Here is a 27,507-nt window from a genome sequence, read left to right as displayed (position 1 = left end):
AACTCTATCTCTAACACTTTTCATCTTTTCAGTCCTCACTAAACTGCCATCATGAGCACAGACGCGGAAATGGCGGCATATGGCCCTGCGGCCATTTACCTGCGCAAGCCAGAGAGGGAGAGGATCGAGGCACAAACTGCTCCATTTGATGCCAAAACAGCCTTCTTCGTGGCTGAACCTGAGGAAATGTACCTAAAGGGTAAACTCGTTAAAAAAGAGGGTGGCAAAGCCACAGTTGAGACACTGGTATATGAAGGAAAGCCATCAAAGGTAAGCATAATCATTTTAAACTCAAATTTTAAACTAAACGACTATCCTTGTATTTGTTTTCTCTTAGGTTTTGAATAAATGATCTATTTGAAATTCTTGTGAACAGTTCACATAGGATTCATAAATCCATTCCATAAATGCTGATTTGAAATACTGTCCTAGTAAAACTTTTTTTTCACTGCTTTTTCTGCTTAGACTTTAACAGTGAAGGAGGATGACATCCATCCCATGAATCCTCCAAAGTTTGACAAGATTGAGGACATGGCCATGATGACCCACCTCAATGAGCCTTGTGTGCTGTATAACCTCAAAGAGCGTTTTGCATCATGGATGATCTATGTGAGTTTTTAATTCAGACCAGCATAGACAAACAGATGTAAAATAATCAAAATTTTACTATGGGTGATTAATTTTCTCTACATTTACCACTCTAAAAGTTCAGGTTAAACTGTAGGTGCAATAAAGTTTGGATTGAATGTCCTTGTCTTTACAGACCTACTCTGGGTTGTTCTGCGTCGTCGTGAACCCCTACAAGTGGCTTCCTGTGTACGATGCTCAGGTTGTGGTAGCATACAGAGGCAAGAAAAGAGTTGAGGCTCCTCCCCACATCTTCTCCATCTCTGACAATGCCTATCAGTTCATGCTCACTGGTAAGATATTTTATTTTGTGAAGAGGATTTTATCTTAACATGACACACAAAACAAGACACAGCAGATATGACTTTAAAATATGATGTAGTTTGACCGTAAATGATATCTTCTGAGAAACTAAAGTATTTGTTCATTTCAGATCGTGAGAACCAGTCTATCCTTATCACGTAAGTGAGATACAAATACTGAATTATACATATCTATATAGTATGCACAGTGTAGTGGAGTAACAAGTTACATCTAACTAATTACCTGTAATTAAATTACAAAATATGTGTTACTGTGATAAGTTACTGAGGAAAAAAATATGTGATACACTACAGTTACTGATCAAAATGTTAATCTTAAAATGGGGTTACATCTGGATGTATTCTTTTTGGTAAAATGTTTCATTACGTTCTTATCCCAACTCGTCACATGGTGCCGCTCTGTCTGTGACCTTCTGCGTCTACTGCGTCTGACCTTGGCCACCAAAGCCAACCGTTACATTGATTAGGATTAGGCAACAAAGTCACAAATGGTTAGGTTTAGGCAAAAGAGGCACATGGTAGGTGTGGAAAAAAAACTAACATCCACACAGGAAGTGAACTGGGACCAATCCCCCTACCCACCCAACCTATAAACTATAACTGCACTGGTGCACCTTAAATCACTTGTTACCGGCAGGGTTATTACCTGACGCTGTCCTTCAGTGTGGTTAATTCCGTCCAGCTGTGTTCCGGTTGAACTCAGAAGGTGACTTTTGACGTCATGCTTGTACGCTGAAAGCACTACCGAAGCGGACATATTTGACGAGTTCGGAGTCAGAACGGGCTGAAAGTTTATATGCAGAATAAAGAATACATTCTGTTGCTTTGCGTTGATTGCCATGCAGGAATACCTTCTTTTGGCAAAGCCTATACCTGGATTTTTTTCAAAACTTATTGCCCAGTTTAAAAAATGTGTTAAAAATCTATCAAAAAGTAATCAAATGTGATAGGTTACAATACTTTGATAAGTAGTAGTTGCATTACTTATTCCAATTTTAACAAGGTAACTATTACATTGTAAATTATTACATTTCAAGCGCAACCTTCCCTAGCCTGTATATACACACTTATCTGACTTGGGATATATCTCTCTTTTCCCAGTGGAGAATCCGGTGCAGGAAAGACTGTCAACACCAAACGTGTCATCCAGTACTTTGCAACAATTGCAGTGGCTGGCGCTAAGAAGGTTGAGCCAGTGGCCGGAAAAATTCAGGTAAAAATGGCCCTTTGATTTAAAAAAAAAATGTATATTATATATATATATATATATATCAGGGAATTTCCATTTTATGAAACCTTTACAATCTACGGCATATATTTTTATATCTTTTTATAGGGTTCACTGGAGGATCAAATCATTGCAGCCAACCCTCTGCTAGAAGCTTATGGTAATGCCAAGACTGTGAGGAATGACAACTCCTCTCGTTTTGTAAGTGTTAAAAGGGCAAACATTTTTTGAGCTGCATATCAATAACCTTACTGACCCAAATCTGATATGCTTAGGGTAAATTCATCAGGATCCACTTTGGGACAACTGGCAAACTGGCCTCAGCTGATATTGAAACTTGTAAGTCATTGTACTAAGGTATAATGTTAGTTTTAGGAAAAAACTAAGAGGCATCTGTCATGCATGCAGTAACTGTAATCTGACCTTGATTTGTTTATCATAGATCTGCTGGAGAAGTCTCGTGTTACCTTCCAGTTGTCTGCTGAAAGGAGCTACCATATCTTCTATCAGCTGATGACTGGCCATAAGCCTGAGCTCCTGGGTATGTATAACACAATGAACAAGTTATAAAAACAAGTTATAATTTGTTAGAATAGGTATCCCTTTATGCATTTCATTTACTTTCTTCCAGAGGCTCTCCTGATCACCACCAACCCCTATGACTACCCAATGATCAGTCAGGGTGAAATCACTGTAAAAAGCATCAATGATGTGGAGGAGTTCATTGCGACTGATGTAAGATAACAATTTAGATGTACAGCTAGTATAGTGAAGAAAATGTTACACATACCAACAACTGCCTCATTTACTTGCAGACTGCAATTGACATCTTGGGCTTCACTGCTGAGGAGAAAATTGGCATCTACAAGTTGACTGGAGCTGCGATGCATCATGGCAACATGAAATTCAAGCAAAAGCAGCGTGAGGAGCAGGCTGAACCTGATGGCACTGAGGGTAATTGATTAAATTATGTAATCTAAATATACAAATTGATGTGTGCATAGTACTGACTGTCTTTCCCTCACTCAGAGGCTGATAAAATTGCCTACCTTCTGGGCCTGAACTCAGCTGATATGCTGAAAGCTCTGTGCTATCCAAGAGTCAAGGTCGGAAATGAAATGGTGACCAAAGGTCAGACCGTGCCACAGGTAATAAAAAGAAAAATAGATGTTTGGAAGGTATTTCAATTTAAGAAATGACTGCATTTTGATATGAAAATATTGTTATAATAAATTACCAAACTAAAATTCACATTTCTAGGTAAACAACTCTGTCATGGCTCTGTGCAAGTCCATCTATGAGAAAATGTTCTTGTGGATGGTCATCCGTATCAATGAGATGCTGGACACAAAGCAGCCAAGACAGTTCTTCATTGGAGTCTTGGATATCGCTGGATTTGAGATCTTTGATGTAAGCTGTTGAAAAAAAATTTCTGAGTACTTTAAAGGTTCAATCCCATTTGCAATGAAATTAAATGTTTCCATAATTGCAGTTCAACAGCTTGGAACAACTCTGCATCAACTTCACCAATGAGAAACTGCAACAGTTCTTCAACCACCACATGTTCGTCCTGGAGCAAGAGGAGTACAAGAAAGAGGCATTGAATGGGAGTTTATTGACTTCGGTATGGACTTGGCTGCCTGCATTGAGCTTATTGAGAAGGTAAGGCAAATCTTCAGTAAGAACTGAAATCCTTTTTTCTGACTATCTGCTAAATATTGATTCTTATAAACATGACGAATTGTCCATTCAGCCAATGGGCATCTTCTCCATCCTTGAAGAGGAGTGCATGTTCCCCAAGGCCTCTGACACAACATTTAAGAACAAGCTGCACGATCAGCATCTGGGCAAGACCAAGGGCTTTGAGAAGCCAAAGCCTGGAAAGGGCAAGGCTGAAGCTCACTTTGCTCTGGTTCACTATGCTGGCACAGTGGACTACAATATCACTGGCTGGCTGGACAAGAACAAGGACCCTCTGAATGACTCAGTTGTTCAGCTTTACCAGAAATCTTCAAACAAACTGCTGTCCTTCCTGTATGTAACTCATGGAGCAGCCGACGGTAAAGAAGCTAATCACTACAAACTGGTCATGTGATAATTGATGTCAATAAGATTAAAAAAATGCAGTTTGCTTCAGTTGCACTGATGAAACCTCTTTGACGAAAAAAGGAACTTCTGAGTGGGGTGGAAAGAAGAACAGTAGTTCCTTCTAGATGTTCTTTGAAGTACCAGAACAATTTTCTCAAAGAAGAATGCTAAAACACTTTGACAATGTTATTTATTTGGTCCCATTCACATTTAATGTTTTGTAAAACAGAGGCTGCTGGTGGCAAGAAGGGTGGTAAGAAGAAGGGTGGCTCTTTCCAGACAGTGTCTGCTCTCTTCAGAGTATGTATTAATTCATATCTTTGAATAAAAATTAAAAACTTGACCTTGAAATTAAGTTGACCTATTGTCACTGATCCACAGGAGAACTTGGGCAAGCTGATGACCAACTTGAGAAGCACCCACCCTCATTTTGTGCGCTGCCTGATTCCTAATGAAACAAAGACCCCAGGTAAAAAAAAAAAGCATAGCCCAGTTTTTCGCCCTTGTTTCTAACATGGTAATGTAAAGAAATGTTTTAATATATATCAAAAAATGCAATCTGCAGGTCTTATGGAGAACTTCTTGGTCATCCACCAGCTGAGGTGTAACGGTGTGCTGGAGGGCATCAGAATCTGCAGAAAGGGCTTCCCCAGCAGAATCCTCTACGGTGACTTCAAGCAGAGGTGACTGCAGTTTTCATTATAAGCAAGTCAAGTTGATTTAAGTTTCAGTATTGTGATGGAAAAACACCAGTAAAATGAGATAAATCCAATAATACAATTTTCTCTTGCAGATACAAAGTATTGAATGCTAGTGTCATCCCTGAGGGACAGTTCATTGACAACAAGAAAGCTTCAGAGAAGCTGCTGGGCTCCATTGATGTGGACCACACTCAGTACAAGTTTGGACACACAAAGGTACATTTCTAAGGACATTATCAGTAGCTATGGCAAATCTATGTCCTGATGTATCCATGTATGCTGATAGCCGACTTCCTTCACTTGATAATATAGGTGTTCTTCAAAGCTGGTCTGCTGGGTCTCCTGGAGGAGATGAGAGATGACAAACTGGCTGAGCTGGTGACAATGACTCAGGCTCTCTGCAGAGGATATGTCATGAGGAAGGAGTTTGTTAAGATGATGGAAAGGAGGTGTGATTCTCATACAGCACACGAAACTGCATTGTCCAGTTATACCTCCACAATACAGATATTTCTGTAAAAAAATATATCTTCGGCAAATGAACAAGTTAGTCGTAATGACACATTATCTGTATTGATTTTCCAGAGAATCCATTTTTAGCATCCAGTACAATATCCGTTCATTTATGAATGTGAAGAACTGGCCATGGCTGAAACTCTACTTCAAGATCAAGCCTCTCCTGAAGAGTGCCGAGACTGAGAAGGAGCTGCAGCAAATGAAGGAGAACTATGATAAGATGCAAACAGACCTGGCTACAGCCCTGGCCAAGAAGAAGGAACTGGAGGAGAAGATGGTCTCCCTGCTGCAGGAGAAGAATGACCTGCAACTGCAAGTTGCTGCTGTGAGTAAATAAATATTAAATAATAAAAATGTGCTTTAATGGTAAATTTAAAGTATGGTATATCAGCTACCACTTGTATGTTAAAAAAAACAGGAAACTGAAAATCTCTCGGACGCTGAGGAAAGGTGCGAGGGGCTCATCAAGAGCAAGATCCAGCTCGAGGCCAAACTCAAAGAGACTGGTGAGAGACTGGAGGATGAAGAGGAAATCAATGCTGAGTTGACTGCAAAGAAGAGGAAGCTGGAGGATGAATGCTCTGAGCTGAAGAAAGACATTGATGACCTGGAGCTCACCTTGGCTAAAGTGGAGAAGGAGAAACATGCCACAGAAAACAAGGTTCAGTTAATTTAAGTCTAAACATAAACATACAAAAGTAATACAAGTCATTTATTTGAAAAGAAATTTCATATAGTTCCTGAAAGACATTTACATGTGCCTTTCATACAACTGTTAGGTGAAAAACCTGACAGAGGAGATGGCATCTCAAGATGAGTCCATTGCCAAGTTGACCAAGGAGAAGAAAGCCCTCCAAGAGGCCCACCAGCAAACACTTGATGATCTCCAGGCAGAGGAAGACAAAGTCAACACTCTGACCAAGGCCAAGACAAAGCTGGAACAGCAAGTCGATGATGTAAGAAAACATTTTTTATGACTCTGCCTTGACTTTTTAACTGTAATGATATGGTATTCTTGATGATAAGTCTTCTAAATGACTCAAGTCAACTGTCACTAACTATCATCTGACAGCTTGAGGGATCATTGGAGCAAGAGAAGAAGCTTCGCATGGACCTTGAGAGAGCCAAGAGGAAGCTTGAAGGAGATCTGAAACTGGCCCAAGAATCCATAATGGATCTGGAGAATGACAAGCAGCAATCTGATGAGAAAATCAAGAAGTATGTTTTTGTATTTTTTAAATTTGTTTTCAGTTATTAATCTTCTTCTAAGCATCTCACACATTGCACTATGACAATAAAGTTTTCTTGATCTATCCATCAAGGAAGGACTTTGAGACCAGCCAGCTCCTCAGTAGGATTGAGGATGAACAGACTCTTGGTGCTCAGCTGCAGAAGAAGATCAAGGAGCTTCAGGTAACCTGTTCATCATGCAAACAGTATTAGGCAAATACAAATTAGACTAAGTGACTTCAAACTGTGGAGTATATTCCAGTTAATGAAGCTCCTATTGTTGGATCTAGGCTCGTATTGAGGAGCTGGAGGAGGAGATTGAGGCTGAGAGGGCTGCTCGAGCTAAGGTAGAGAAGCAGAGGGCTGATCTCTCCAGGGAGCTTGAGGAGATCAGTGAGAGGCTCGAGGAAGCTGGTGGAGCAACAGCCGCTCAGATTGAGATGAACAAGAAGCGTGAGGCTGAGTTCCAGAAGCTGCGTCGTGATCTTGAAGAGTCCACCCTGCAGCATGAAGCCACCGCATCAACTCTCCGCAAGAAGCAGGCTGACAGTGTTGCAGAGCTGGGAGAGCAGATCGACAATCTCCAGCGTGTTAAGCAGAAGCTGGAGAAGGAAAAGAGCGAGTACAAGATGGAGATAGATGACCTCTCCAGCAACATGGAGAATGTTGCTAAAGCAAAGGTGAATGGTTTGTGTAGAAGCAGGGGATTTGCTTTCCTGTAAGCTCTGAAATATGAACTCGAAGTAATTAATAAGGCAGTACCTTTAAACTTAGAAAAAAACTCAAGAGAAATCTTGTTTATAGGGCAACTTGGAGAAAATGTGCAGAACTCTTGAGGACCAGTTGAGTGAACTCAAAGCCAAAAATGATGAGAATGTCCGCCAGCTGAACGACATCAATGCACAGAGGGCCAGACTGCAGACGGAGAATGGTGAGCCAGTGTAAAAAATGCATGACTGAAAAACACTAATCATTGTTGACATAAATGACATGTTTACAAATTGTTCCTCAGGTGAGTTTGCCCGCCAGCTTGAGGAGAAGGAAGCTCTTGTTTCCCAGCTGACCAGGGGCAAGCAGGCCTTCACTCAGCAGATTGAGGAGCTTAAGAGGCACGTTGAGGAGGAACTGAAGGTATGAAAAATTTCCATGTCCTTTTATAACAGGGGTTTAACTGAATTCTTGTCAAAGGTAGTCATTAAAACATGCAAACAGTATACTCTAATATGATTTACAATTACATTTTTGCCAGTGAATGAAAAGAAAGATCAGCATTAATTTATGCTTAAAATATAATTAAGTTTTTTTTCTGCTGATCGGGGAGTTACAAATGTTCTGTCATGTTCAACAGGCCAAGAACGCCCTGGCCCATGCTGTTCAGTCAGCGCGCCATGACTGTGATCTGCTCAGGGAGCAGTTTGAGGAGGAGCAAGAGGCCAAGGGTGAGCTGCAGCGAGGAATGTCCAAGGCCAACAGCGAGGTGGCTCAGTGGAGAAGCAAATATATGAGACCGATGCTATTCAGCGCACTGAGGAGCTGGAAGAGGCCAAGTATGAAAAGCCTTTTTACTGTTCATAAAACACAAGTAAATACACCCTACATGTAGGGTAAGGGATTTTCCTTGTGTAAGTATGCAAGCAAAAGTAAGACCTTCCTTTTTCTCAATAGGAAAAAACTTGCCCAGCGCCTGCAGGACGCTGAGGAATCCATTGAGGCTGTGAACTCCAAGTGTGCCTCTCTGGAGAAGACCAAGCAGAGGCTGCAGGGTGAGGTGGAGGACCTCATGATTGATGTGGAGAGAGCTAATGCTCTGGCTGCCAACCTCGACAAGAAGCAGAGGAACTTTGATAAGGTAACAGGAAATCGGAAACGCATTGATTCAAGTGAAACAAAAAATCTATCTTAGTTTGGAATCACTGTTAAATGAGAGGCACTTTGACAGGGTAAATGATTGAACAGATAATCACAACCAGTTTGATCACAAGAAACACATACCTATGTAGTTAAGTAACCATTTAATCAACAATAAACACCTTTAGGTCCTGGCAGAATGGAAGCAGAAGTATGAGGAGGGCCAGGCTGAGCTGGAAGGAGCCCAGAAGGAGGCTCGTTCTCTCAGCACTGAAATGTTCAAGATGAAGAACTCTTATGAGGAGGCTCTGGATCACCTGGAGACCTTGAAGAGAGAGAGAACAAGAACCTGCAGCGTATGTGAATTTTTATACTTGAGAGAAATAGTAATTATTTAACAGTTCCTAAATGGGTAATTTGTTGTAAATTTTATTCTTTTCCTGCAGAGGAGATCTCAGATCTGACCGAACAGCTTGGTGAGACCGGAAAGAGTATTCATGAGCTGGAGAAAGCCAAGAAGACTGTGGAGACTGAGAAGTCTGAAATTCAAACAGCACTAGAAGAAGCTGAGGTACAACAACATCAGGATTTGAAAAGTCATCCAGCAATAAGTTAGTTATTGAGTTGGGTTAATTAAACTAGAATTAGTTTGTTTTAGTATGAAACTAAAAGCAACAGGTGTTACGAGGTGACCTTTAGAAATGGCGACGTGTTTTAAGGAAACAGGCTGATGGAAATAGGGTCTGTTGGTATCTTTGGCTTTGATCTCATCTCATCAGTTTACAGGTAATCTTGTATGAGTGATCGACTTTTATGATTTAATTGTTTATTTTACACCAAGGGTACACTGGAGCACGAGGAGTCCAAGATTCTCCGTATTCAGCTTGAGCTCAACCAGGTGAAAGGTGAGGTTGACAGGAAGCTGGAGAGAAGGATGAGGAGATGGAGCAGATCAAGAGGAACAGCCAGAGGGTGATTGACTCCATGCAAAACACTTTGGATGCTGAGGTCAGGAGCAGAAATGATGCCCTGAGAGTCAAGAAGAAGATGGAGGGAGACCTGAACGAGATGGAGATTCAGCTGAGCCATGCCAACAGGCAGGCCGCTGAGGCCCAGAAACAACTGAGGAATGTCCAGGGACAGCTCAAGGTGAGATCTGTTTGATTACTAAATGGAAATAAAAAGTTTGAGATTTAAGAAAGTTAAAATTCACTCTTCACTTTAATGTTTTCAGGATGCCCAACTGCACCTTGATGATGCTATCAGAGGACAGGAAGACATGAGGGAGCAAGCTGCCATGGTGGAGCGTAGAAATGGCCTGATGCTGGCTGAGATTGATGAGCTGAGAGTCGCTCTGGAACAGACAGAGAGAGGACGCAAAGTGGCTGAGCAGGAGCTGGTTGATGCCAGTGAGCGTGTCGGACTGCTTCACTCTCAGGTTTGTTGTCACTGATTCAAAAGAAACTACTATTTTGACTACATAATAAATATCATATTAAACATGGCTTTTCTTTAACATTCAGAACACCAGTCTTATAAACACCAAAAAGAAGCTGGAGGCTGACCTCATCCAGGTTCAGGGTGAAGTAGATGATTCAGTCCAGGAAGCGAGAAATGCTGAGGAGAAAGCTAAAAAGGCGATCACCGATGTGAGTTTACACCTGTTTCTTGTGATCTGCTTGTGTATGTTCAAAGGGTGGTGTTAAGATTTTGTCAGAATATACTGAAATGACCATTGATCATTATAGGCTGCCATGATGTCTGAGGAGCTGAAGAAGGAGCAGGACACCAGCGCTCACCTGGAGAGGATGAAGAAGAACCTGGAGGTCACAGTCAAGGACCTGCAGCACCGTCTGGATGAGGCTGAGAACCTCGCCATGAAGGGCGGCAAAAAGCAGCTCCAGAAACTGGAGTCCAGGGTATGCACTATTCATAAAAAATGTACACTACCTAATTTTCAGACACTCTAGTGAAATACATTTTAAGTTTATTGCTTTGTACTTTAATGTTTACACATCATACTGAAGTAAGGTTTGTCATCATGTTACAGGTACGTGAGCTTGAAGCTGAAGTTGAGGCTGAACAGAGACGTGGAGCTGATGCTGTGAAAGGACTCCGCAAATATGAAAGAAGAGTGAAGGAGCTGACCTATCAGGTAACTTCTATAAAAACTAACTTCTCTCAAATTATCTTTTTTATCACTTACTGTACAATCTTGCATCTTTGTAGACTGAGGAGGACAAGAAGAATGGGATCCGACTTCAGGACCTGGTGGACAAGTTGCAGCTCAAAGTCAAGGCTTACAAGAGACAGGCTGAGGAGGCTGTAAGTCATAAATGTACACAATGTGACACATTTACAATGATGTTATAACATAACTCTTAACTGCCTTAACACTATGTCAACATAACTCCAATCCCCTCACAGGAGGAGCAGGCCAACACTCATATGTCCAGGCTCAGGAAGGTTCAGCATGAGCTGGAGGAAGCTGCGGAGCGGGCTGATATTGCTGAGTCCCAGGTCAACAAGCTGAGAGCCAAGAGCCGTGATGTTGGAAAGGTAACTTTGTTGTTTCCATAATCAGTAGTAATTTGTTTTGACACTGGAGGTCAGTCAAACGATTTGATGCTGTGCACTTTCACCGTTTATAATGTAAATCAATTCACGGCTTATATAATTAATTATCCACATTAAGACAGACAACTTCTACAGTAACTTGATTCCTTATTTTGAAATTTCACCATACTAATTGATTTTCCCCTCTTTTTCTTTAGTCTGATTCTGCTGAGTAAGAGTCGTCATCCACTTGAAGTCTTTTTCAACAGAGTTCATAAAATATGAACCAGTGGTTGGGGACATTTTAACATTTCAATAAAGATGATAACTGTAATCACGATCCAAAATCCTGTCATTTTCTTTCTGAAAACAAATTTAATTTTGTTTACCATCAAAACATTTAGGGCAAAACTAAGTCAAGCAATTAGCCATGCAGAAATATAATAAGCAGCATTGCACCACTGTGAGTGTCTAAGTACAATATGTTAGCCTGAAATACTGTAAAGTAAAGGTACAAAGCTGCACAAAATGGAAACACATGTGTCTACAGAGGTGGACGTTTTGGGAGGGGAGGCAGGGTACACATTCCCCTCAATATTTGGAATATGTGCATTTGCTTTTTGAGAGTTTAGATCCTACATTGTTGGCACAGTTTGAGAAAGTGTTACAATTGAGATAGTTGTATTGCTGGACTCACAAAGACACATTGTTAATACCACAGGCCATTCACCTCAATGAAAAGTTTTTTGGGGTTCAGTTATCAGTGTAATTCTGTTTATTGCTGCGAACTCAATTTTGTAGAAATTTTGAATATATATTTTTGGCCAATTTGTGCACTTCACTTCCATTGGTAAATTAATTCAAACAATTCATAGCTTAATTTATGAATAAATGCTCACACAAACAGCTGTAATAAACATTTTCTGAGTCTATTAATTATTCAGGATATCTGAAATAACATGGGCATAACTGTGGGCAGATTGGTTGAGTTCTTATACAGAGATCAAATTGTCCAACATGTTATTACTGATGCCTCCCCAACCCTTAAGACTAGATTTAATGAAAACATGATAAATAAGGATGAGAAAAAATATTTTCCAGTTTGAAAAGTCATGAGCACAAAATGAAAAGATGAATAAGCTCTGGCCAACATTGCCCACAATTAAAAAGAAAAAAATAATCTATCCTTGCCTCTCAGGGCATCCGAAAAGGATCACAATTAACGGATCAAATTCTGCTTGGGACTCCAAAAAGCCTAAGGCCTGTCCAGCATCCATGTAATGCTCCATTTGAGATGTCACAGGCGACAAATAGATGTAGGTTGCCAAGTCATGCAAGTCTTTGCACTCTGTGTCCTGGAAGAAACTAACCCTTGACTTGGAATCTTGGAGCAGAATGAGATTGCCACTTAAGCTCTTGATGCCCCTTCATCCACTATCCCTTTGAGATTCTGACCGTAGGGTACTTGGATTTCACATAACTTTTGTATCATCCTAAAGGGAATATATGATGACAGGGTAAACTTGCCTGTGGTACATACTCAGTAAAAATAAATGAACACCACCAAAGTGGATTTCTTTCCATAGCAGAATCCAAAAAAGGAAATAGGAACAACATACTGTATATAGCTTACTGGGTACAAGTAATGACAAATGCTATTAAAATTTGATAAGAATTCACAATTCATTCTTTATATCTGGCAATATGATAATAACAAAGAAGAGAAAATGGTGGTGGGGTATAAACTCTCCACTCTTCCACATCTGACATATGTAATGGTATCACTCACTCACTCACTCACTCACTCACTCACTCACTCACTCACTCAACATATAGCACAAGTATGGACTCAAGTTACATGACTTGGACTCTAGTCAGCCTATAGTCACAAATTTAATGACAGACTTACTTGACAAAACTACAAAAAATACTTGACTTAGACTTCAGTATCACTGTCTCGTGACATTACTTAGACTTAAGCCTTCTGAACTGAAAATACTTGACACCTTCCCCTACACCCATAGATTAAAAAGTATGTTATTTAAAAAGGGTACTGCGAATCGCTTCATTTCCTCAATCAACTAACATTAATACTATTCCTTCCCAGACACTTAATGTCCAAGATGATCCACTTTATTCAAACCAATATGACAGCACCCAGTCAGGTTTCAGAAGAGAGGCATGAATAACTAATGCTAATAAGCACCAGTTGGAAGAGAGAGTTTATTTTATTCACATACAAAAATTAACTTAAATTAAATAACAGATTGCAGTATGTAAGGTGTGTGATGGCCAAATAAATAACATTGTCAAAGTGTTTCATCTCAGTCATCCCATCATCTGCTCAAACCTGTATGTCTCCAAGAGCCAAATAGAAAGAAAACTATTAACCCACTTTATTAAATGGGTTATTTTCTGCCAGTTTATTAAAAAATGTCACAATGGACACAAGCCCTCAAGATTTTCCAGGAGAGTTGTATCATGTTTCTTTAAAAGAAGTCATCTCTTTAGTATCAAATGTAGCAGCTGGATGCAGTTTATTTTGCCTTGTGAGCAACTTATTTTTGGGGATGATCTCGTACGAGTTGCCAACTCTTTTCATTTCCTTTTAGGGAGTTATATAACGGCTGATTAAATTTATATGGATAGTACTTCATCTTTAATTTTATTACAGGAATATGAGATGTGCCCCATCCTGAAACTGTAGACAACAAACATTTTGGGGCATATCCAAAACTAAGCTCTACTCTCTCTGCATTTGGCATGGCACAAAATCATTAAAGGGATATGAACTAAAAAATAAGGTGCTTTCAATTTCAATTTGTAAGATCAAATAGTTCACAAATGTTACTGTACACTTCCTGGAAAAGATATTCTTAAAGTATAATTGACACACATGTTTATTGTTTTTTTTTGTGGGGGGGGGGGGGGTATAGTATCATTTTTGTCAAATGTTATTAAGCATTCTGAGTAAAGATTCCCCTGATTTAGAACCTCTAAATCTAAGTTAAAGATTATTTTTTTTAAACGCATTTCTCATTATTGTCGTTGTTTACAACTCTCTTACATTAGTATCATTTAGGGGGTGAACTTTCTTTCATTTCAGAGATCTCAAATGTCCTGCAACTAAATGCCAGTGGAATTTGGAAGACTCTCCAAAACCAGCCCCCAAAGCATGACTTTTAAAAAAAGACTGTTAATGTTCAAACCATATTTCAACTTCGATGGCCTTTAAATCAATAACTAGAATGACTGGAATAATTCACAAACCATACTCTGCACTATTATAATGAATGACACAATTCCATCACATCCATGCCTGCACTAGAGGCAGTAGTGGACCAACACTTAGAGCAGCAACCTTGTAACTCACTTAGATAATCTGGAGCAGAACTGCAGAAGTACTTTCTTCTGTCTCTCCCAAAATGACATTGATGCTTCCTTAAAGCAAAACCTAATGCCCTTATAGTTTATCCGAAATGTTTTTATGTTTATACATGACAATTTTTTTGTGTGCGTACAGTCCATCAAATCCTCTATACTACATTCCCTCTCTTGTTACAGTATAGGATGTGTTCTAAATTAACATGCCTGGTAAATGCTTTAATTCATATTTTTAAATTAAACATCTATATTATATTGCTTGCATCCAAGGTTGCTATTATATCAAATAAATAAATCAGTATATATATATATATATATTTTTAAAATTGTAGTTACAAAGAATTACGCTTACCACCTCCATCACTGCCACTAAATAAGCAACAGCCTGAAAAGAGAACATGACCAAACTGAGTGAGAGACTACTGCTGATCAGGCACCCCTACCGTCTATAAAAGAGACAGCACTGGGCTTCTGCATGAGGTGATAGGCTCCCAGCACAGGTGAGTGTATTCACTGAGAGCTAATTTTGTGTCATTATTGATATGTCTGTAAGGTAGAAATATTGCTAATTTGTTTTGCATTCTCTCCACAATTCTCTGACAGACTTATCTTGGGAATATTCTTGACTTGACAGCATTATTGCAAAACACTTTTCTTGATATACTATTACACATTTGAAAAGCAGTTGCTTCTAAAAAAAAACAAAAAAACCCAAAAAAACCCAAAAAAACGAGTCCCATCACTTAGGTGCAATATTATCATAAAGACCATACTATTTTTCTGGCTGTAAAGGGCAGTTGAGGGGATGGGGGATTACTGAAGTTTTTATGCAACTTAATACAATTGGATTATATGATTTAACTCAAAAGACATTTTGCCATCTTTACTCTCTAATGTTTGCAATTCCACTGAATTGTTGGAACTAAAATATGAAATTACAAAAACTGAAACATCTTACTGTCATCTTGCTATAGCATCTTCAGATTCCATCAGGGACAGTGCCACTCTTTCTTTTTTGGGACAAGCTAAGGTAAAAGACCTCCACTGTTAACTAAATAGTAGACCATAGCTAAAGTTTGTTGTTATTTTAACAGTATTTTGGACTCTTTATCTTTTCAGTCTCCACTAAAGTGCCATCATGAGCACGGATTCAGAGATGGCGGCCTATGGCAAGGCCGCAATCTACCTTCGCAAGCCAGAGAAGGAGAGGATTGAGGCACAAACTGCTCCTTTTGATGCCAAAACAGCCTTCTTCGTGGCTGAACCTGAGGAAATGTACCTTAAGGGTAAACTGGTCAAGAGAGAGGGTGGCAAAGCCACAGTTGAAACAGATACTGGAAAGGTAAGTGATTTATTATTTACCTTTTTAATCAACTCTTCTGAATTAATTTCCTCTAAGACAAATTGTGGATATGAGGAGCTTACTCTTTCAAACAATACCTTTGTAAAACATTTTGCAAATTATTCAATTATCCCTGTATTTAAAATGTGATGTTTGTGAACCAAACTGGGATCCACCTAATGAACTTCTGAATGCTTTCTAAAAATGCTTTTTACCTATTCAGTCAATCACTGTAAAAGAGGATGACATCCACCCAAGAAACCCCCCAAAGTATGATAAAATTGAGGACATGGCCATGATGACCCACCTCAACGAGCCTTGTGTGTTGTATAACCTCAAAGAGCGTTATGCATCATGGATGATCTATGTGAGTTTCCTCTATACTATGCTAATTCAAAATGGGTGTACAAATATATGAGGATCCAAATGGTAACTGCCTTCTATTCTTACAGACCTACTCTGGGTTGTTCTGCGTCGTCGTGAACCCCTACAAGTGGCTTCCCGTGTACGATGCTGAGGTTGTGGGAGCATACAGAGGCAAGAAGAGGATTGAGGCTCCACCCCACATCTTCTCCATCTCTGACAATGCCTATCAGTTCATGCTCACAGGTAAGATCAAGGTGTTAAAATAAAATTACAAAAAGGTAAAACCTACCTTAAACTAAAACTTATTTAAGGAACGATAAAAATGGAACTCATGTGAAGCATGTATTTTGGGATTTTAGATCGTGAGAACCAATCTGTCCTGATTACGTGAGTATGAAACAATCTGTCTTGTTAAGACTTCATAAACTTTATGATGTTCAAGGAGAATCTTAAATTTTTTTCTCTTATACACCAGCGGAGAATCTGGTGCAGGAAAGACTGTCAACACCAAGCGTGTCATCCAGTACTTTGCAACAATTGCAGCTATTGGAGCTAAGAAAGCTGAGCCCGTACCTGGCAAAATGCAGGTAAAATTGCTTACCTAAGATACTGTTTGTCAGAGGAAAGTTATTGTGAATGTTATGTAACTCAAATCTCCTCTTACAGGGCTCCCTTGAGGACCAGATCGTTGCAGCCAACCCTCTGTTGGAGGCTTATGGTAATGCCAAGACTGTGAGGAATGACAACTCCTCTCGTTTTGTAAGTAATACTGGAAATATCTTACAATGTTTTTTGTTGCTAGATAAATTAATGATTATTAATGATCTGGCTGTCTAGGGTAAATTCATCAGGATCCACTTTGGCACCACTGGCAAGCTGTCTTCAGCTGATATTGAAACTTGTAAGTTTTAACATCGGTGCAAGTCAAGATTTATCTGGAATAAAATCTGATATCTGATGAAGTAGATCATAGATTGGAATATGAAACAGTAATCTCAAAGTTTTCATTTTTTCTTTTTTTTTTCATAGATCTGCTAGAGAAGTCTCGTGTCACCTTCCAGTTGTCTGCTGAGAGGAGCTATCATATCTTCTATCAGCTGATGACTGGCCACAGGCCTGAGATCCTGGGTATGTTAAAACAAAAGAATTAAAATACAGATTTTGAACAAAAAATATGTATGTTTATGTATTACTATTGTTCTTCTTTAGAGGCTCTCCTGATCACCACCAACCCCTATGACTACCCAATGATCAGTCAGGGTGAAATCACTGTCAAAAGCATCAATGATGTGGAGGAGTATGATGCAACAGATGTAAGACAACAACTTAGAAAATAGACAGTATAGAGTTGAAAATGTTTACTCTTACGAATAACTTTTACATTTCAGACTGCTATTGACATCTTGGGCTTCACTGCTGAGGAGAAGATTGGCATCTACAAGCTGACTGGAGCTGTGATGCATCATGGCAACATGAAATTCAAGCAGAAGCAGCGTGAGGAGCAGGCTGAACCTGATGGCACTGAGGGTAATTGCTTAAACTATGCATTCTTACGATGCAAGTTTTCTTGTGTGTAAAATACTACACAAGTTAACATGTATTTACTACTCCTTATATTTCTCTTCATCAGTTGCTGACAAAATCGCCTACCTTCTGGGCCTAAACTCAGCCGATATGCTGAAAGCTCTGTGCTACCCCAGAGTCAAGGTCGGAAATGAAATGGTGACCAAAGGTCAGACCGTGCCACAGGTAATAAAAGAGAAATTGATGTTTGGAAAAGATAAAGGATAATTTGCATTTGATTTGAAAAATCACCCGATAAATTAACCAAACTAAAATCCATATTTCTAGGTCAACAATTCTGTCAGTGCTCTGTGCAAGTCCATCTATGAGAAAATGTTCTTGTGGATGGTCATCCGTATCAATGAGATGCTGGACACAAAGCAGCCAAGACAGTTCTTCATTGGTGTCTTGGACATCGCTGGATTTGAGATCTTTGATGTAAGTTACAAAAACACACCAGTTTTGATGATATATAAACAATTTATGGCCAACAAATAGATTTTGTTTTACTTGTAAACTGTAGTTCAACAGCTTGGAGCAACTCTGCATCAACTTCACCAATGAGAAACTGCAACAGTTCTTCAACCACCACATGTTCGTCCTGGAGCAAGAGGAGTACAAGAAAGAAGGCATTGAATGGGAGTTTATTGACTTCGGTATGGACTTGGCTGCCTGCATTGAGCTTATTGAGAAGGTATGTAGCCACTCTGATGGATGTGTTTTCTTGATTAATGTGCAAATGTTTGCTGCCTCAGTTTAATTTTAACATGAATTGAATAAAAAACTCTTCTCAGCCAATGGGCATCTTCTCTCCATCCTTGAAGAGGAGTGCATGTTCCCCAAGGCTTCTGACACAACATTTAAGAACAAGCTGCACGATCAGCATCTTGGCAAGACCAAGGCCTTTGAGAAGCCAAAGCCTGGAAAGGGCAAGGCTGAAGCTCACTTCTCTCTGGTTCACTATGCTGGCACAGTGGACTACAATATCAATGGCTGGCTGGACAAGAACAAGGACCCTCTGAACGACTCAGTTGTTCAGCTCTACCAGAAATCTTCTAACAAACTGCTCGCCTTCCTGTATGTAACTCATGGTGCAGCTGATGGTAAGAAGTTCATTCATTCATTCATTCATTTTCCGTAACCGCTTGTCCTCGCAAGGGTCGCGGGGGGCTAGAGCCAATCCCAGCTGTCATCTATAAGAAGCTAATCAGTACAAACTGGTAATGTGTTAATTTATGTCACTAAGATAAAAAATGCATTTTTTTATGTGGACATAAACAAAGGCAGTGCTTCAGTGGCATGGATGAGTCCTCTTTGACTAAAAAAAAATCTACTTCTGAGTGGGATTTACCAGAATGATTTTCTCAAAGAATGCTAAGACATGTAGATAATGTTATTTATTTGGTCCCATTAATGCCATTTAATGTTTTGTAAAACAGAGGCTGCTGGTGGTGGCAAGAAGGGTGGAAAGAAGAAGGGTGGCTCTTTCCAGACAGTGTCTGCTCTCTTCAGAGTATGTATTAATTCATATCTTTGAATAAAAATTAAAAACTTGACCTTGAAATTAAGTTGACCTATTGTCACTGATCCACAGGAGAACTTGGGCAAACTGATGACCAACTTGAGAAGCACCCACCCTCATTTTGTGCGCTGCCTGATTCCTAATGAAACAAAGACCCCAGGTAAAAATAACATAACCCAGCTGAGCCTTGTTTATAACATTGTTATGTAAAGAAATGTTTTAATATATATCAAAAAATGCAATCTGCAGGTCTTATGGAGAACTTCTTGGTCATCCACCAGCTGAGGTGTAACGGTGTGCTGGAGGGCATCAGAATCTGCAGAAAGGGCTTCCCCAGCAGAATCCTCTACGGTGACTTCAAGCAGAGGTGACTGCAGTTTTCATTATAAGCAGGTCAAGTTGATTTAAGTTTCAGTATTGTAATGGAAAAACACCAGTAAAATGAGATAAATCCAATAATACTATTTTCTCTTGCAGATACAAAGTATTGAATGCTAGTGTCATCCCTGAGGGACAGTTCATTGACAACAAGAAAGCTTCAGAGAAGCTGCTGGGCTCCATTGATGTGGACCACACTCAGTACAAGTTTGGACACACAAAGGTACATTTCTAAGGACATTATCTGTAGCTATGGCAAATCTATGTCCTGATGTATCCATGTATGCTGATAGCCGACTTCCTTCACTTGATAATATAGGTGTTCTTCAAAGCTGGTCTGCTGGGTCTCCTGGAGGAGATGAGAGATGAGAAACTGGCTGAGCTGGTGACAATGACTCAGGCTCTCTGCAGAGGATATGTCATGAGGAAGGAGTTTGTTAAGATGATGGAAAGGAGGTGTGATTCTCATACAGCACATGAAACTGTATTGTCCAGTTATACCTCTATAATACAGATATTTTTGTAAAAAAAAGTTTATCTTCAGCAAATGAACAAGTTAGTCGTAATGACACGTTATCTGTATTGATTTTCCAGAGAATCCATTTATAGCATCCAGTACAATATCCGTTCATTTATGAATGTGAAGAACTGGCCATGGCTGAAACTCTACTTCAAGATCAAGCCTCTCCTGAAGAGTGCCGAGACTGAGAAGGAGCTGCAGCAAATGAAGGAGAACTATGATAAGATGCAAACAGACCTGGCTACAGCCCTGGCCAAGAAGAAGGAACTGGAGGAGAAGATGGTCTCCCTGCTGCAGGAGAAGAATGACCTGCAACTGCAAGTGGCTTCTGTGAGTGTGGCTTTTGGTGTCACACCCTCACTAATTGAACATTGTTGATCGCATTTTCAGATACTTATGTGAGAAAAGAAAATAGCACATAATCACGTGTTCTCTGATTGCCTTGTCAATGTTGCATGTGTACTTAACAAAAATTGAATTTAAAAAATACAAATATTAAAATGTTTAACAAAAAAATCAATAAACAGATGTTTGTTCTAAATGAATAGGAAATTGACAACCTGTCAGATGCTGAGGAAAGGTGCGAGGGGCTCATCAAGAGCAAGATCCAGCTCGAGGCCAAACTCAAAGAGACTGGTGAGAGACTGGAGGATGAAGAGGAAATCAATGCTGAGTTGACTGCAAAGAAGAGGAAGCTGGAGGACGAATGCTCTGAGCTGAAGAAAGACATTGATGACCTGGAGCTCACCTTGGCTAAAGTAGAGAAGGAGAAACATGCCACAGAAAACAAGGTTCAAATGATTTTAGACCTACATTCTTTGAAACATTAACTTAATAGATTTACAGCACTGAAAATAATGCACCTATCAAATTATTTTAGGTGAAAAACCTGACAGAGGAGATGGCATCTCAAGATGAGTCCATTGCCAAGTTGACCAAGGAGAAGAAAGCCCTCCAAGAGGCCCACCAGCAAACACTTGATGATCTCCAGGCAGAGGAAGACAAAGTCAACACTCTGACCAAGGCCAAGACAAAGCTGGAACAGCAAGTCGATGATGTAAGAAAAACAACTGTTATGACTTTGACTTGATATTCTTGGTATAACTTATCATTTTGTATTTTTTAAATGCCATGAATCAACTGTCATTCACTATCATCTAACAGCTTGAGGGATCATTGGAGCAAGAGAAGAAGCTCCGCATGGACCTTGAGAGAGCCAAGAGGAAGCTTGAAGGAGATCTGAAACTGGCTCAAGAATCCATAATGGATCTGGAGAATGACAAGCAGCAATCTGATGAGAAAATCAAGAAGTACTTTTGTTTTTTGCTATGTGTAATCCTTATATTTTATTATCGCCATAATGCAACATTAAAATCTTGACTTAGGTATAACGGCAAACATTTTTTTTGTTCTATTTTTCCAGGAAGGACTTTGAGACCAGCCAGCTCCTCAGCAAAATTGAGGATGAACAATCTCTTGGTGCTCAGCTTCAGAAGAAGATCAAGGAACTCCAGGTAATGTATTTAACATGAGTATTTAAGTCAGTCCATCAAAAACAACACATTTATAGTGATAAGCCTATTTGATATTACCATTGTCAAATCTAGGCTCGTATTGAGGAGCTGGAGGAAGAGATTGAGGCTGAGAGGGCTGCTCGGGCTAAGGTAGAGAAGCAGAGGGCTGATCTCTCCAGGGAGCTTGAGGAGATCAGTGAGAGGCTCGAGGAAGCTGGCGGAGCAACAGCCGCTCAGATTGAGATGAACAAGAAGCGTGAGGCTGAGTTCCAGAAGCTGCGTCGTGATCTTGAAGAGTCCACCCTGCAGCATGAAGCCACCGCATCAGCTCTCCGCAAGAAGCAGGCTGACAGTGTTGCAGAGCTGGGAGAGCAGATCGACAACCTCCAGCGTGTTAAGCAGAAGCTGGAGAAGGAAAAGAGCGAGTACAAGATGGAGATAGATGACCTCTCCAGCAACATGGAGAATGTTGCTAAAGCAAAGGTGAATGGTTTGTGTAGAAGCAGGGGATTTGTTTTCCTGTAAGCTCTGAAATATGAACTCGAAGTAATTAATAAGGCAGTACCTTTAAACTTAGAGAAAAACTCAAGAGAAATCTTGTTTATAGGGCAACTTGGAGAAAATGTGCAGAACTCTTGAGGACCAGTTGAGTGAACTCAAAGCCAAAAATGATGAGAATGTCCGCCAGCTGAACGACATCAATGCACAGAGGGCCAGACTGCAGACGGAGAATGGTGAGCCAGCTGTAAAAAATACATGACTGAAAAACACTAATCATTGTTTACATAAATGACATGTTTACAAATTGTTCCTCAGGTGAGTTTGCCCGCCAGCTTGAGGAGAAGGAAGCTCTTGTTTCCCAGCTGACCAGGGGCAAGCAGGCCTTCACTCAGCAGATTGAGGAGCTTAAGAGGCACGTTGAGGAGGAACTGAAGGTATGAAAAATTTCCATGTCCTTTTATAACAGGGGTTTAACTGAATTCTTTTCATTAAAACATGCAAACAGTATACTCTAATATGATTTACAATTACATTTTTGCCAGTGAATGAAAAGAAAGATCAGCATTAATTTATGCTTAAAATATAATTAAGTTTTGTTTTTCTGCTGATCGGGGAGTTACAAATGTTCTGTCATGTTCAACAGGCCAAGAACGCCCTGGCCCATGCTGTTCAGTCAGCGCGCCATGACTGTGATCTGCTCAGGGAGCAGTTTGAGGAGGAGCAAGAGGCCAAGGGTGAGCTGCAGCGAGGAATGTCCAAGGCCAACAGCGAGGTGGCTCAGTGGAGAAGCAAATATGAGACTGATGCTATTCAGCGCACTGAGGAGCTGGAGGAGGCCAAGTATGAAAAGCCTTTTTACTGTTCATAAAACACAAGTAAATACACCCTACATGTAGGGTAAGGGATTTTCCTTGTGTAAGTATGCAAGCAAAAGTAAGACCTTCCTTTTTCTCAATAGGAAAAAACTTGCCCAGCGCCTACAGGACGCTGAGGAATCCATTGAGGCTGTGAACTCCAAGTGTGCCTCTCTGGAGAAGACCAAGCAGAGGCTGCAGGGTGAGGTGGAGGACCTCATGATTGATGTGGAGAGAGCTAATGCTCTGGCTGCCAACCTCGACAAGAAGCAGAGGAACTTTGATAAGGTAAATGCTTGAACAGATAATCACAACCAGTTTGATCACAAAAAACACATACCTATGTAGTTAACTAACCATTTAATCAACAATAAACACCTTTAGGTCCTGGCAGAATGGAAGCAGAAGTATGAGGAGGGCCAGGCTGAGCTGGAAGGAGCCCAGAAGGAGGCTCGTTCTCTCAGCACTGAAATGTTCAAGATGAAGAACTCTTATGAGGAGGCTCTGGATCACCTGGAGACCTTGAAGAGAGAGAACAAGAACCTGCAGCGTATGTCAATCTCACTTAACTATGTGTTTATTTCGCTGACCTTCTCAAGTCAGAGACACTCATACTGTTTAAATTGGATTTTTACACATGGTTTGCCTACTTTGAACCTAAAGGACAATTATTCCTTTCAAATATTGCACTTCTATCATGCAGGACAGACATGCTCTGTCACCAGTAACTGTGTTTTTGTCTTTATTGTTCTGCAGAGGAGATCTCAGACCTGACAGAACAGATTGGTGAGACTGGAAAGAGTATCCATGAGCTGGAGAAAGCCAAGAAGACTGTGGAGACAGAGAAGTCAGAAATTCAGACAGCACTGGAGGAAGCTGAGGTAAAATCTCGATTACAATATCATACCACTTATATGATAAAATAGAACCTAAGATCTTATATCTATCCATTTGTCCATTTTGATTCAGTTTCTGCAAAATGTAACTTTTGGTATGTTGGCGACTTTTTAAGGGTACACTGGAGCACGAGGAGGCGAAGATTCTCCGTGTTCAGCTTGAGCTCAACCAGGTGAAAGGTGAGGTTGACAGGAAGCTGGCAGAGAAGGATGAGGAGATGGAGCAGATCAAGAGGAACAGCCAGAGGGTGATTGACTCCATGCAGAGCACTCTGGACTCTGAGGTCAGGAGCAGAAATGATGCCCTGAGAGTCAAGAAGAAGATGGAGGGAGACCTGAACGAGATGGAGATTCAGCTGAGCCATGCCAACAGGCAGGCCGCTGAGGCCCAGAAACAACTGAGGAATGTCCAGGGACAGCTCAAGGTGAGATCTGTTTGATTACTAAATGGAAATAAAAAGTTTGAGAGTAAAGAAACGTAAAATTAACTCTTAATTTGAATGTTTTCAGGATGCCCAACTGCACCTTGACGATGCTGTCAGAGGACAGGAAGACATGAGGGAGCAGGCTGCCATGGTGGAGCGCAGAAATGGCCTGATGCTGGCTGAGATTGATGAGCTGAGAGTCGCTCTGGAACAGACAGAGAGAGGACGCAAAGTGGCTGAGCAGGAGCTGGTCGATGCCAGTGAGCGTGTCGGACTGCTTCACTCTCAGGTTAGCTTTCATTAATTCACAAGAAAATCGTATTTTGAACACATAACAAATATCATATTAAACATGGCTTTTCTTCAACATTCAGAACACCAGTCTTATGAACACCAAGAAGAAGCTGGAGGCTGACCTCATCCAGGTTCAGGGTGAAGTAGATGATTCAGTCCAGGAAGCGAGAAATGCTGAGGAGAAAGCTAAAAAGGCGATCACCGATGTGAGTTTATGCTTCTACCTGACTCTTCTATTTCATGTTTTCTATCTTCTTCCATGCACTGATACTGTTAAGTTCATTATATATCATGAACGAATTAGAAAACACTGTATCATTTCAGGCTGCCATGATGTCTGAGGAGCTGAAGAAGGAGCAGGACACCAGCGCTCACCTGGAGAGGATGAAGAAGAACCTGGAGGTCACAGTCAAGGACCTGCAGCACCGTCTGGATGAGGCTGAGAACCTCGCCATGAAGGGCGGCAAGAAGCAGCTCCAGAAACTGGAGTCCAGGGTATGCACTGTATATAATGTAAATGCTATTAATACATGGAGTTTAGGGATGTAAAGTGCATTTTCAATATGATGGAAAAAAATATTTCTCAGTACTATTTTTTATGAATTACGAATTAGCAATTAATTGTCATGGCATCACAGGTGCGCGAGCTGGAAACTGAAGTTGAGGCTGAGCAGAGGCGTGGAGCTGATGCTGTGAAAGGTGTCCGCAAATATGAAAGAAGAGTGAAGGAGCTGACCTATCAGGTAAATTATTTAACTAAAAACTAAAACTCTTTGAAATGGGTTGATTCTGTCACTATATTTCACTGGTAACAATTCCTTATTTGTATAGACTGAGGAGGACAAGAAGAATGTGAACAGACTTCAGGACCTGGTGGACAAGCTGCAGCTCAAAGTCAAGGCTTACAAGAGACAGGCTGAGGAGGCTGTAAGTCATATGTTTTGTGAGCTTCGATAGCACAATAATGGCACAAAGAGACCAAACTTATACAATGGACTCCAATCTCTTCACAGGAGGAGCAGGCGAACTCTCATATGTCCAAGCTGAGGAAGGTTCAGCATGAGCTGGAGGAGGCTCAGGAGCGGGCTGATATTGCTGAGTCCCAGGTCAACAAGCTGAGAGCCAAGAGCCGTGATGCTGGAAAGGTAACCCTTCATGTGACTGCATTACAGAAAATGCATCAGCACATAAGTTCAATGTCAAAGTTAACTTGTATGTATTCTTTATACCATTATTTATTAATTTTGCACAGAAGGTGTCAAAACTTTAACATGGCAAATGCCACATAATTTCTTTTTCTTTTTTTGCTTTCTTCCAGGCTGACATGGCAGAGTAAGAAACATCCTCCTGGAGACTTTTGACAGAATTCATAAAATATGAACTTCCTGTTGAATTGTCTTCTTGTCATTGTCAATAAACTGTGTACTTGTTTAAAAAAAATAACGATTCTGTGTCACTGTTTTATTTATAAAAGTCACACTGTTTTCAACACAGCAGTAAGGTAAATCTGTATCAGTTCACTTATTTGGACTGCTTTTCTTATTAGCTGGATGGGGAGCTCTTACAGCTCAACATAAATACTTTCCTCCCCTCAGAATAATCATGATCCATGCTTACAGGGCAAGGAGAGTACCTCTGCTCAGTGTTCACCATAGTTGATTTTAGTATGAGTGATAGCAGTGTCAGGTTTGGCTTAAACGACACCTTCACATTTTACAGTCCAGCAGCATCATTTCAATACACTAAATACAGTATCAGAGGCTAAATATACGCTTCAGAACCACGACTGGTGCCCATTCTCAATTTAGCTATACAATACAAAAAGATTTAAACAGTTTTCACTGAACCATTAACAAAAACATGTTAAGCATTCTACATTGCATGGAATTTAATTTAATGTACAGAAAAGAATGACTATCTGACCTGGCATATTATCATAACAACAGAACTGCACATATTTCAAGAATATTTTAAGGGGTCTTGATGGAACAGCATACAGAATATCTATGGGTCTCTGAATGGTATTTTGGTCAGCTGTGCTCAAAGATGACATAAATTAATAATGTATCATTGACATTAAAAAGTCCTTGCTTGACAAGGGTTTGCTTGCTTTCCTTGCTGCTGCTACAAGTGATAAACTGATAAATTCCCACAAGATCAATTCCGAATTCTGAAGCAAATGTGATCAGTTTGCCACTTACATCCAAGAAAAAACCTCCAGCATCAAAAATAATACTTCAATATCCCATTAAGGCAAATCTAACCTTTCTGTCCCATCCTGGTTATCATTTGTATCCCACTCTAGTGATCTTAATGAGGTGATCAAGCAGCACTAAATCTTCCGACTTTTCGCTTGACCCTTTTCCCACAAAACTTTTTTAATTTCCCTTTAGTGCTGATATGATCTTCTGCATATCATACCTCCATACAGTCTGGTGTTTTACCCACTTTTGTCAAGCATGCTGTTGATATCTGTTACTGAAAAATAATAATCTAGACTAGCAACTGTGGACCAATCTCAAACCTTCCTGGTGTAGTACATGTGTGAATGGACAGGGGACAGGAATTACAAATAGTTACAAATAGTTTGGTAAAAGGTAATGTTATTCATGTGGGGGTATTTAATGTGTTTTCCATCAATGTTTTACTTTAAAATACATTGGGCCTTTGTGCAAAGACTCTGGCACATGAACAAGACTGGAGACATGACACCAAAAAGTAAGTGTAAGAATAAAAAGAACATCTACAGTAGTGAAACTGACACTTTTAAATAAAGTTAAACAGAGTAAATGTGATTTCAGGAATATGCATTTAAGTATTAAAAGTAAACA

The 27,507-nt window shown here is 40.2% G+C and overlaps 1 protein-coding gene across 1 annotated transcript; it reads left to right on the top strand.

Annotated features, from left to right (window-relative positions):
- Positions 1-36: 36 nt before the first annotated feature.
- On the top strand, positions 37-26,116 carry LOC121956245. Its single transcript, XM_042504375.1, is given in 83 exon segments — positions 37-270; positions 466-609; positions 764-920; positions 1,061-1,088; positions 2,052-2,163; positions 2,287-2,379; positions 2,454-2,517; positions 2,621-2,719; positions 2,810-2,913; positions 2,994-3,132; positions 3,208-3,326; positions 3,439-3,588; positions 3,671-3,770; positions 3,773-3,840; positions 3,932-4,238; positions 4,496-4,566; positions 4,648-4,735; positions 4,832-4,949; positions 5,060-5,183; positions 5,280-5,416; positions 5,553-5,808; positions 5,902-6,144; positions 6,263-6,439; positions 6,556-6,701; positions 6,806-6,896; positions 7,004-7,393; positions 7,518-7,644; positions 7,726-7,844; positions 8,062-8,211; positions 8,214-8,260; positions 8,379-8,562; positions 8,750-8,893; positions 8,896-8,917; positions 9,008-9,132; positions 9,403-9,484; positions 9,487-9,710; positions 9,796-9,999; positions 10,085-10,210; positions 10,310-10,480; positions 10,612-10,786; positions 10,789-10,886; positions 10,989-11,120; positions 11,336-11,349; positions 15,633-15,843; positions 16,067-16,210; positions 16,296-16,452; positions 16,569-16,596; positions 16,685-16,853; positions 16,855-16,968; positions 17,047-17,110; positions 17,239-17,337; positions 17,419-17,522; positions 17,598-17,736; positions 17,840-17,958; positions 18,061-18,210; positions 18,296-18,466; positions 18,567-18,581; positions 18,584-18,875; positions 19,212-19,285; positions 19,367-19,454; positions 19,544-19,661; positions 19,772-19,895; positions 19,992-20,128; positions 20,267-20,522; positions 20,741-20,983; positions 21,073-21,249; positions 21,357-21,502; positions 21,616-21,706; positions 21,800-22,189; positions 22,314-22,440; positions 22,523-22,641; positions 22,851-23,047; positions 23,166-23,349; positions 23,446-23,611; positions 23,818-23,942; positions 24,074-24,382; positions 24,468-24,671; positions 24,757-24,882; positions 25,001-25,171; positions 25,315-25,419; positions 25,508-25,603; positions 25,690-25,821; positions 25,995-26,116. Coding segments are annotated over 83 exon segments (11,787 nt in total). The 5' UTR covers positions 37-51; the 3' UTR covers positions 26,013-26,116.
- Positions 26,117-27,507: the final 1,391 nt, after the last annotated feature.

Source organism: Plectropomus leopardus, chromosome 17 (assembly GCF_008729295.1).
Source record: "Plectropomus leopardus isolate mb chromosome 17, YSFRI_Pleo_2.0, whole genome shotgun sequence".
In the NCBI taxonomy this organism is placed as follows: domain Eukaryota; kingdom Metazoa; phylum Chordata; class Actinopteri; order Perciformes; family Serranidae; genus Plectropomus; species Plectropomus leopardus.
This window is presented reverse-complemented; position numbering and strand designations above follow the sequence as displayed.